Source organism: Leuresthes tenuis, unplaced genomic scaffold, assembly GCF_036924035.1.
Source record: "Leuresthes tenuis unplaced genomic scaffold, fLeuTen1.0.hap1 SCAF_20, whole genome shotgun sequence".
NCBI classification, from domain to species: Eukaryota; Metazoa; Chordata; class Actinopteri; order Atheriniformes; family Atherinopsidae; genus Leuresthes; species Leuresthes tenuis.
The window spans coordinates 19448852-19461302 of NW_027325374.1; the positions used below are offsets into that span (position 1 = coordinate 19448852).

The 12451-nt window shown below is 41.2% G+C and overlaps 1 protein-coding gene across 10 annotated transcripts in view; it reads left to right on the forward strand.

Moving 5' to 3' along the window:
* The window catches only part of cacna1g (calcium channel, voltage-dependent, T type, alpha 1G subunit), a 166578-nt gene that overhangs the window by 49448 nt on the left and 104679 nt on the right, over nt 1–12451 (forward strand). For all 10 annotated transcript variants that reach the window (XM_072374169.1, XM_072374170.1, XM_072374167.1 and 7 more), the window contains exons 4-8: nt 585–744; nt 4959–5253; nt 5844–5936; nt 6081–6987; nt 7688–8088. In XM_072374169.1, coding sequence (XP_072230270.1) covers nt 585–744; nt 4959–5253; nt 5844–5936; nt 6081–6987; nt 7688–8088 — 1856 coding nt within the window. The remainder of the gene's footprint in view (nt 1–584; nt 745–4958; nt 5254–5843; nt 5937–6080; nt 6988–7687; nt 8089–12451) is intronic.

The following is a 12451-nucleotide window of genomic DNA, read 5'->3' on the forward strand; positions in this document are numbered from 1 at the left end:
TCTGATGGCCTAACTAATCATTAATCTTTCATTCCATTAGTTGCCAGTTTGACTTTTAGCATTATAGGCTAAACCTTCTTCTTATGCATTGTAACTGATGATTATCAATTGGCAAGCAATGGACTTTTATGGGTCGAGTACTCACCAGGCTTGACAAGGATAAAGATTTTGCCGAATGCCATGGCAATTAGCTCCTGGCCAACTCTGAATGAGTGTGGTACTTAATGTGTCAAAGTGTATGATGCAACCTTGTGTATTTAATTTAAGAGGCAGAACTTGACAGTGCAGCCTTCCTGCAGCGAGTAGGAATAGCCATGTCACTGTAAATTTCATGCTGCACACAGCAATGGCATACCAGCAGAGGCAGGTGGAAAGTGATATGTCCCATGTCATAACTCAGACTTACAGGTGCATTGGTAAACTCCAGTAATGACCAGTCAAAGCTCACAACTTGAAATAGTGTGTTGCAGTGCTGCTAAATGTTTATATTAAGAGAATAAGTTTCCTCCGACTCCACAAAATGTGTTTAAGTTAGTGTACTCTGTGCTACCTGGCTGTTTGACCTCATCCTTCTCTTCTCTCAGGTATGCGTATCCTGGTGACCTTGCTGCTGGACACCCTGCCCATGCTGGGTAATGTGTTGTTGCTCTGCTTCTTCGTCTTCTTCATATTCGGCATTGTCGGAGTCCAGCTGTGGGCCGGCCTGCTCAGAAACCGCTGCTTCGTCAAAGACAACTTCTCCTTGTGAGTTCCTCTTTGTTTATTTTTTCTGATGTCTGTGTCGTTTTGACATACGAAAAGTTAGTTCACGATGCTCATTCGATATGAAAAAGTAAACTGTTCACATTACAGTATTCCCAGTGTGAGAGACAGAGGTGGAATGCAGCATATATTGACTGAAATACTGTAATTTTATTCCACTTTTGAGTACTTGTACTTTTATATGAGGATTTTGTCCTGCCACTTTACAGCCTCCATCTCAAATAGCTAAAAATAAATCAATGTATGTTTCCATGACCTTATAAAGAGTTATTTAAATCTACAGATGGAACAGGTCCTTTCCACAGAGTCTGACACGTTGCAGAGCCTTGTTTCTACAGAAGCCTGGAGAGGACAAACAATGCACTTTCTGTAATTGTTACTGTCATTGTTTCTAGTTGCCACTGTAGTTCCTATGAACAATATACATCTATAGTTTGCCTAATTTATTTGGAGATGAAACAATGGCCACATGTTGTAAACGTTCCGAAAGCTATTGATTGAAGACATTTGACAAAGTTTTCCTGTGCAATGAGGGCTTAACACTTGTTGTCACTTGTTACACTCACATGTTTGGTTTCACTTCTAAATGAAGTTTAGACAAAAAGTCAGATCATGTGACTATTTGCATTTGTTACACTTCATAGTAACCCCCCAGATCTTATGACTAGAATATAGTGTATATAATGGTGTACGGCCATTTATTTAACAAAATAATCATAATAACATAATAATCATGTGGATCACTTCATGTGACTGTCTGAATTTTTCAGCTTTATCTGATGTTAAATTTATATTTCGACTCTCACTCAGATCCACTTTCTTGTCAGGGGCTGAGCTGCTCCTTCTGACAAAAAACATTAATTCTAGAACTCAGAGACATCAGGTCAAATTTTCTGCCTTTAAATTTGGAGCAATTTGGTCCCCTTGTTATTTCAGTATTATTTCAGCACAAGCTTTCTGCTTCTCCTTCCTTTTGCTGCTGAACATGGTTTCCTAATGCTCAGTTTGCCACTTATTTCCTCAAATGCTTCTACCAGCACGGGCTACTGCTTCCTCTTCTTGTTTTTCCTTTGGCTTTCATAGGATTTTAGCTGTTCAACAGTCCTGGGTCTTTTTTGTTAGATTCTGCATTTCATAACCATTGCACCAAATGTTTTCACTTGGTAAATTTACTGGGCTGCCAGTTCAGCAAGCCATGCTGTTGTAATAGATGAAGCATGCACTTTAGCATCGCCTTGCTGAAATGTGCACGGCCTTCCTTGAAAAAGACATTATCTGAGGCATCAAGTGATCTCAATGGTTTCAGTATGTTCACCCAGCTGTTTCTTTTTAGTACCATTTACTTTTCAAGGCATCTTTTGCTCCGTCCCAACCTTTTTGAAATGTGATCAAATTCAAGATGAGCCAAGGTCTTTCACGAAATATAAAAATGTCTCACTCTCAGCACTCAATGGAATTTGTATGTTCTATTGTGATTAAAATTGCCCCAGCATTCCAACCTTTTTGGAATTATTTTTGTATGTCTGAGCTGGGCAGAACGTAGGCTTTTTTCATTTTATTTCAATTTTTTTCTGTTGTTAAACTTGCCATGTATTTAACCAGTTTTACAACAAAGAGAACCTCTAAGGAGTGTACCTTCGTTCCGCCTTTAAAACTAGGTCATGCACCAAAGTCAATGAGGTTAGTGATACCAGTCTTATCGCAGTGATGAATGAAGGAGCGAGACGGGCCCTGGATAATGAGAAAGACCCTGTGTGGCCCATGGTTCTGTATATGGATTATGGGCACCCATGACTTATTCATGTTCCCTGTTTCATCCAGGGTTCATTACTCTCCATGGGATTTATGGCACCTCACAGCTGTAATTTAAGTTCATGCATTATGCCTTTGGTGAGCAGACATAATTTTTGTCACCATCGTCTCATCTTTGTCACATGCTTCTTGTATTTGGATGAATGTTTAATCCTGACTCTGTACTTATATAAAGTCAGGAGCATATCTGTTTTAAAGTCAGCTCATGCTATTACTCATACATATTCCAATGTTTTAGTAACAGCTGCCAGATGGGTTGACAGTATCTTTTTATTACACTGATCAAGAGCATTTGAGATCATCCCGCTGGAATTGCATCCTGTGCGACATGTTGGCCTATGATAAATGGTCGGCATGACACACTTAGCTCATCAGACCCATAACTGCTCTCACAGATCATCCCAAAGTGTATAACAGTTTTTAAGAAAACGAGTGAGAAGTAGTTCTGAAGTGACAATGGATCGGTCTAGTCCCACAAAATATGTGGCACTACTTTGCAATTAATAACACCCGTCAGCAGAAAGCGTGTTGACAGATGAGCCAGATATAACCCAATCACCAGACACACAGCAGTTCTTCCAGATGGAAGAGTGCTTTGCGGCAAATATGCCAAGAGGTGCTATTGCAGGCAAATGTGTCTGTGCATCCAGCTTGCTCAGTACTCACAAGGGTCTCCCAAGCTATTTGCCCTAAGGTTTTTTCTTTACTTTTCTTTTTTTTTCTTTTCTACCCAGTCATAGCTGGTTTCACTGATTACGTCTGCTTATCGTTTTTAAGTGTTAATCATTGAAATCAGCTTCTGCAGAATGTGAAATAAATTAAAACCTGTAGAACTTGAGGCTTTTGAAGTTGGTCCACTTTAAATTCTGCCCAGAAAAGCAGGGTCATTGTGCAATACAACAATGGATGGTCTTTTTAACTGCTCCAGCCGGGCAGCTAATGCAGGCTGCAGTTAGATAACACTGGAAAAAGACGGTTCCCTGAAGAGATCCTCATAACTGGAATTTTATTTCTTGGAAATAAAACAAGGGCCATATTTTTGCACAGAAATATCCTTGTGCCAATACATTTTGTAGTTTAGCAACACGCTGCTGCTGATATTTCCACAGTATTCTTTTTTCTAGTTGATTATCCTGTACTTTTGAAAAAATTTCCGGCCTGCAACACATTCCGATATAAGTTGAAATGGGCAATCAGCATGATGTTGTCATGGTTCATTAAGAAAGTTATAGTTATATCCACAAACGGCTGATGGACAGAAGATCATTTTACTGTTTATAAACTTTCATCCAAGAAAGATTGGGCAGGATTTGCATATTTTACTTTCTATATTATATTCTCTCCTTAAGAGATTCAAGAAATCTTGAGAAACTTCAATGTGTAAATTTCAAGGGTGCAAGCTTGAGTTGGACAACCATGATCCCTCAGACGTCACTGCATCATTCGTCAATAGCTTATACTGCTACATGGGCAGGGCATCACCCTGTGAAACCTTTGTCAAGCTTTGTAATAAAGTTTAATTCACAAATTTTACTTAAAACTTAACTGCACAAAAGAGAGGCCTTACGTTAATCTCGTCCAGAGGCAGCTTTGACTTCTCTGGGCTCGAAGGCATCTGGGATGGACCATCACACCGTAGAAACGTTTATTGTGGTCAGTCCACTTCCAGATATTTTCTGGAAGAAATAGACAGTGTGCTCTGGACCAAAGACTGTTCGGACTGTTACCAGCAACAAGTCCAAAAGCCAGGCTTTGGTGATGGTATGTCATTGTATCAGTGTCCTTGGTAAAGCTACTACCCACTTTTATGATGGCAGCAATAATGCAGAAAAACAAGCCACATAGGCTGCATTCAATGCAATTCAATGCTTTTCAAGGGACATTCATACATTTTTCTGGCTGATGAAGATGAGGATATAGGTACTGGCCTGCCCCCAAAAGAGAATGTGGAATTTAAACTGAAAACAGCAACAGCAATGATCCCATATTGTTGGACACCTTAAGTTGTGTTTGGAGGAAGAATGGGACAAAAGGACACCTGAAATGCTTCGTCACTTTATATGCTCAGGGCCAGGAAATCTTTTCAGTGTTGATGGAAGTGATGGCAACATTACAAAGTGTTAAAAGCGTTGCTGTTCCAACTCCTTTTTGGAATATGTTGCTAACTGGAAATACAAAATGGATGTACAAACTGAAGTTCATGTGACACTACTTTAACTACATTGGGTTCATACTGTCTGCAATTACACAAAATTCAAAGTAAATATCACTGGCATTTTTTTTACGTAATTGAAAATAAATCAGGTACTCCACACATTTTTCCTTGTATTGGGATTTATATTAACCAGTAACCCTTCTAATATTTTCTCTTCTACCACCCGAAGCCCTCTTTCCGTGGAGTTTGGCAAATACTACCACACTGAGAATGATGACGAGAACCCCTTCATCTGCTCTTTGCCACGAGATAACGGTATGAGGGACTGCAACTCGATTCCCAAGCTGTACGAGGAGGGGGGCCTGCAGTGCAAACTGGACATTGACTCTTACAATACCACTGACAACACCACTTGTGTCAATTGGAACCAGTACTACACTAACTGCTCTGCTGGTCTGATCAACCCTTTTAAGGGCGCCATCAACTTTGACAACATCTGCTACGCCTGGATTGCCATCTTTCAGGTAGACAATGAAGGATAAACTCTGCTGAGTTTTTTCTTAAGACACAACAGTTAATATTTTCTGCTGGGGGGGCTCACTGGTTGGTTTGGCTGATGCATAATTCTGTACTACATATTGCATGGAGTGAGGACAGAGAGAGCGACATAGAAAAGGAGTCTAATTGCCCTGGTGGCTGGTGCTTCAGAGAAATGGGGCTTACAGGATTAGCAGGTCACAGCCACACTACCAGATTGCAGGCTCCATATAATTTGTTTGCCATCTCTAAATCATCTAAAAAGCGTTTTGCTGGAGTGTAAATTCATCTCTGTCTGGCTCACAGGGCTAATTTTGCAGGATAAAAGCCAGATTAGAGATGAGTTCTGCCATAAGTCTGGCTTCTGCTCCGGATAGCCTGTATGGGATAGAGCAATAAAAGAATGCTGGGGATTAGTTGACTGTTGAATGTTGGCTTTTGGAAAACTCTGGAGTGTGAAATATGGTCCCTTTTGGTTTTTTAATTCTACTCTTTCCATGCTTTCTTTCTTTTTTCTAGTGTCTAATTGCTTCTTTTATGTGTCTTTCTGTGCTTTACTGCTTGTTCTCTTTTTTAGGTGATCACTCTGGAGGGCTGGGTGGACATCATGTACTTTGTGATGGATGCACACTCCTTTTATAACTTCATCTACTTCATCCTACTCATCATTGTAAGTGCCACTTCATTGTGAGACCAGCTGTGAGTGGGTGTGTGTCTGCTGATGATTGAACAAGTGGGTCAACTAAGGGAAGAATAGGTTGGGATCTATGGAAAGTGTGTGGATAATGGTGTCATCTACTTCCCTCCTTCTCAGATTGGCTCGTTCTTCATGATCAACTTGTGCCTGGTGGTCATTGCTACTCAGTTCTCAGAGACCAAGCAGAGAGAGAGCCAATTGATGAAGGAACAACGGGTGCGCTTCATGTCCAACGCCAGCACTCTGGCCTCCCTCTCTGAGCCGGGCTCCTGCTATGACGAGCTTCTCAAGTACCTGGTCCATGTCATCCGCAAGGGGGCCAAGCAAGTGGCTCATATCTGCAGGTTCTTGGCTCGTCGTGCAGGGCTCAAAATCGCCGCTTCACCACCAGCTAGTGACCCCCTACGTAGCCAGAGCCAGAGGAGAAGGAGGAAGTCTTCCAGGCAGGGCTCGATGTCAGTTCATCACATGGTGCACCATCATCACCACCACCACCACCATCACTACCATCTAGGGAATGGCAGCATAAGGGATGGAGCAGGCATCAGGTGTCTGGAAGGGAGGGATGTTGAGGCTGGGGCTCATAGCAATAACGAAGGGACTCTCAGAGCAAGCACTGGCGTTGGGCATCCTGCCTTGGCGCTGCCATCATCTATGACAACGTCAACCTCTGACACAAACCTCGCCACTTTGTTCAACCCTGCTGTGGGATCTGCCGATTCCTCTTTGGTTTACAGTGTACTCAATGCAGAAGGTCTCCGCTGTACTCCCATTCTCACCAACCCGGGAGCGTCTCCAGTGCCCTTTCTGGCTCCTACATCCAGGGCCATGAAGAGAAACTCTGTGCCCTTTGCTGCTCCTGGGCCGAAGAACTACCCCACTCTCCAGGCCCGGGCCTTGGAAGAGTCCAGACGAGGGAGTGTTGCCACCAGCACTCTAACAAATATCAGTTTCAACCTCAATATCCCACCTATGCCTTTGGAGAGGCGACCATCGAGCCTGGTGGACACACGAACTCTAACAGGTAAACCAACTCAATAGGGCTTAAGTTGCAGATACTCTGTTTATAGTCATGAATACAATCTTACTATATTACTTACAGCCCTCTGTGTTAACTGTGTGGGACGGGATTGAATTTACTTAAAAAGCTGGAAGACACGATGGGAAATTCTATTTTTCTGAAAAGCAGTGTTTAATTTCTGTATAAGGGTCAAAGCTAATTAAGTGATGCACTTGTGGCAGTTTTACCTTTTTGGCTCAGTGTGGTGTCAATTTATTGATAGTAAGCCTGAAACCACAACACTGTCCAGAGGATGATGTTTATGATTATTTTAATGGGTCAGAGATTGCTAATTGCAGTTGATAAATGTTGGTCCTTTAGTTCTGAGCTTGTAGCCAGCTTCAAGTGCCCATAGCCAAGTTCTAAAAGGGCTCAAGCAAAAGTCAGGCCAGATCAGCTCAGGCTTTACAGACAGTGAAGAAGTTGGTTGCCAGCCAGAAATGCCACAGCACAGACTGTTGAAGACAAAGCATCGAACCATCAAACACACTCCCTCTGAACACACACACACAACTGTCAAAAAATGTTTTTCACAACAGATCTTTCACACTGAATTGGACAATTTGTTTAGATGACTGTGTAATTTATCACAATCATGCAGATTTCTCTGCAGTAACCCTCTTTGTCTAAGGTTCTCTATCTGACCTTTCTCAACCGGCTGCAGCCCAGATCTCCTGCCAGCTGTCGGCCCGTGACCTCAGCAGCACCAGCAGTGCCATGGACACAGCCGCTCTGACACTGGACCCTGAGAGCTGCCCCTACTGCGCCAAGGCCATGGCTTACGAATCCGAAGGTGGCATCGAGGGCAACGAGACAGCTGGTGACTCTGATAGCGACGGAGTGTACGAGTTCACCCAGGACCTCCGCCACAGGGACAGGAGAGACAGCCGACAGCCCAGAAAGAAGAGCCGAAGGCTGGGCAAAACTGCAGCCAAGGCGGTCCACTTCTGGAGGCTGGTGTGCGACACGTTCAGGAAGATTGTGGACAGCAAGTACTTTGGACGAGGAATTATGATTGCCATTCTGATTAACACCCTCAGCATGGGGATCGAGTATCATGAGCAGGTTAGTGCACATGCATGCCTCTGTATGCCTTATTAAGATGTGTGGAGTTGTTTTTGGATGGTGGTTCACTGAAATGTTAAACCAAGTACTTTCACAAACTTCTTAAATGGATAACAGACTGATGGATCATAGGATGACAGATGAAATAAATGAGCAAGAGGGTATTAGTTGAAGGTCTTTGTCTGCATGCTTTTCTGTGTGATTGTGTAAGCAACACTGCTCCCACTGGCCAAACTGGTATTCCTGATCTGTATCTCTCTGGTCTAATTTTTTCCATCAGCATAATTACCGCCATATGTCCGGAAAGACATGGCATGAATGGTAGAGGATAGAGAAAGAGTATCGATAGAAAGGCCCAGAAACATCTGACAGAGATTTTCTTACTCTCTCTCAATTTGCGGTTTTTTGATATTGTTTGTTTTTCTTACTTTTTGATCCAGCTTACATCTGATTTTGATGCAATCTGTATACAGATGCAATCTGTATACAGATGCAATCTGTATCACAACATCTTATCTGGATAAGGAGAGTGAGGATCAGGAGATGGTGTGACTCTCATAACAGATATGAGAAGAATGTGAGTGCAGAGTTTTTGAACTTCAGAGCATAAAGTAATGAACATGATGAACGGTAACACACCCCCTCTTCTTCCTGTAGCTCTGACCATCAGTAAAGTCACAGTGAAACTTTTCACTGACAAAAGGAAAATAAAAGGTTTTATTAAGGATGATGTTGTTTTAGAATAAGGCAGATCTGAGGTAAGACAGAAATGTCTGCTGGTGGGCAGGGGTACATACTGACTTCAGCTGCAGAAGCCACGTTGTAGATACAATATACATTTTAGCATTGTCTTACTGAAATATCCGAGACCTTCCCTGAAAAAGACGTTGTCTATATGGGAGCATTTGTTTCTGTACTCATGGTGCTTTTCCAGATGTACAAGTTGTCATTTCCATAGGCAGTCATGCACCCCCATTTATGAAATTAAATTAAATGAATAAATACCTAACATTACCACTGGAGCAGACAGTGTCCGTAATTTCAAAACAGAATTAAAAATGTTTGATTCATCAAACCCCAGAACAGTTTCTACTTTGCCTCACACTATTTTGAAATAGCTTTCTGGACCACGTTCACGCGTGGCTTCTTCTTTGCATGGTGGCGCTTTAACCTGCATTTGTGGATGGCACAGTGAACTATGTTCACAGACAATGATTTCTGGAAGCGTCCCTGAGCCCATGCAGTGATTTCATTGACAGAACCGTGTCTGTTTTTAATACCGTGCCACCTGAGGGCCAGAGGGTCACGAGCATCCAGTTTAGATTTTCTGTCGTGTCCCTTGCACTCAGATTTCTCCAGATTCAATTTTTTTTGATTATATCATGTACTGGTGATGATGGAATATTCAACGTCTTTGCAATCATATGTTAAGGGAACATTAATCTGAAAGTGCTCCAGCTTTTTGCAGATTGCTGAACCTCTGCCCATCTTTACCCAAGACATTCTGCCTCTCTAAGGTGCTCTTTTTATACCCGGTCATGTTTCTGACCTGTTGCCAATCAACCACTTACATTCCCACGCTATTATTGCTCCGTCCTAACTATTTTGAGAATTCAACATGAGTTGATATTGCTCACGAAACAGTAAAATGTCTGACTTTCATCTTTTGATATGGTTTCTATGTTTTATGTATGTTCAAATATTGCTTCATTCATTTTGGAGATCTGCATGCTTGTATTATTTCCCAACTGTTTTGGAAAGTTGGCTTGTATTTGGAGGATTTAAGCGTGTTAAGGCACTTTTGTTGTTGAAGAGTTTCTAATAATGTTAGATTAGTTTGCCCGAAATGCCCCTTTGCTGCAGTTATTACGCTATCAGTCAAATCATGCGTTGGGTTTATTTGCTGCACTGTTCATAACATCCCATTTAATTTGTGCAATATCAATTGTTAGTTTACCTTCAGTGTGGCTCTCTTCTGTTCTCATGAGCATTTTTATGAAGGACATAAAACAGTTTGCCAAGTGCAGATTTCATTGCTGAGGTACATATTGTGTTTGAGGCTATTGTATTGGGTTGTGCTTTTGGCATATGTGATTTGGTGTAAAGTTACTAAACACAAAGTGAGTGACACTGGCATTGTTTGTGTGCAAGTGTAGGTGTGTAGTAAGAGATTAAAGCCTGACCAGGTTTTACATGAGGTTACTTTTGGTCCCTGACCCAGTGCCTATAAACATATCCAGATGCCAAACAGACTGCACACTCTCTTGCACACAAAGACAAATGAGCTTTTTATAGCTTTTATGTCGTCACCCTTCTTCCTTCTTTTTTCCCTGACTTTTCCTCTTTTTGATCTTGTTAATGTGTTTTCGTTTTATCCTGGTTCTGCATTTTTTTTTCTGTTGATCTGCATCTTTAACATCTGCTTTTCCAACACATATTCTACTTTACTTTGCTTCTTATTTGCTCACTTCCAACCCTTTAAATTTCCTTTATTGACTCTCTCTTTGTCCCTTGCTTTATTCTTCTCCTTATTTCACTTCAACTTATCCTTTTCTTTCTTGAGTCTTTGTTTGTGTAACATGGATCTCTCCAGTCTCCTGACTAGCTACGAAAAACTTTAATGAGGCACTTCATTGATTGCAAGCTCATCGACATCCAATAGATACAAAGATCACTTAAGTCTCTGTTGCCTCTCTGTCCACATGGGTGAGACTGGGTTTAAGTTTCCTTACATCCTTCAGACAGTTTTTTTCCTCAAGTTTACCGGTAGTAGTCAATGAGTATTCCATGCCACTGCAAATAAGTTTTTTGTTTTTTTTTATCAGTGATTTCTGCCATCATTTTGCAATCAAAATGATAGTTTTATGAGTGGATGAACAATATGTGATGTTACATCTTGAAGTCATCAAATAGATAACCTTAGGCAAATGTGGGCGATTAAGCTAAATGCATAGAAGCTTAATATGCAAATTAAAGTAGTAAGAGATTTTTAGATCAAGTTAACTTTTAAAGGTTTTATTTGAGTTCAATAATACAACATGCATTTTTGAGTGCATCATTACAGCCATTTTTGGAACAAAAGATAGACAAGAGCACTTTTCGAGGGCGACAAAGAATAAAGTGGAGGAAATACCTGCTGTGAAAAGTTGGGGTTGTACCTTTGAGATGTGGAGGATCATACTTATTATCTACTGCAAGAGCAGGCAAAGGCATGTGAATCCAACTCATCAAAGAAGCAAAAACACAAAGACAAATCATCTAATTCAAGGCAGAAAACAAGAATATGCACTATGGCCTGTCACCAGATGGAATTTGCTGATGTAGAGCAAAATTTCTCAGAATGATGCCAACGTTGCTTGTTTTCCGCTCCACTGGTAATTAGCTTATACAAATATAGCTGCCGTTTGTTGCTAGATTGTGTGTGGGCAGTATTTGACATGGTGGCTTTCTACAACTTGGCCGCTTGATCAGAAATTGACACTAAAAATTTCTCCAAGAAAATGACTCCAGATTATGCAAAAACTTCATGATTCTCAACCCAACTTGCAAATATTACCAGCCTTCCCGTGGTGGGTTTTAAGCTAGCAAGTTAGCTAGGGTATCAGCTCACAATGATGTGAGCAAACAGGGGCTGACCAAAGGTAACACTACTAGCTTTCTGTCTTATAGACTCCCAAACAAGCGTTTACTTATGTATGTATGTTTGATTTAGCAATCCTGTTTGCATATACTCATATACATGTATCTAGTAACTATTATTTATGAACAGCATTTTGGGGCTGAGTCTGGAGATTCGCAAGTGTGTTGCTACATTTCCATGTGGACCACAATGAAGACAATCACATCTCACGAGAGTTTGCTGACTGGCTGTATTTATAGGAATGCCATGCTTAGAAACTAGGTGTAAAATCTGATTGTGGCTGAGACTCTGTGATGGTGGCAGTGCTAGAAAGACGACATACGATGTACATCAGGAAAGAGGTGATGTTCCTGCGCTGACTGCTTAGCTGCCAAAAGAGGAGGAAAGAGGGCTCCAAAGAGTGGAACCTGCTCAGTTTGTTGTCTACAAACTCCATTTTCAAAAGATACATCACATCATCTACCTGAAATTGTAGTTAATGGAGAGGTACCCAGATATTATGTCACTGTTATGAACTATATAACATTTTCATTACTCATCTCTCTTGTTAAGTAATGTATCATAAATGTCATAATTACTATAACCTTTCTGACAGGTAGAAATAAAAACCCCCCATTTATCATCCGCTGAGTGTAAGTGAAAGTTTGTGTGCAGGGAAAATTGTGTCTTTTAAAAGACAGCGTGTGCCTATGTTGAGTGTGACAACTTATCCATCAAGTTGAC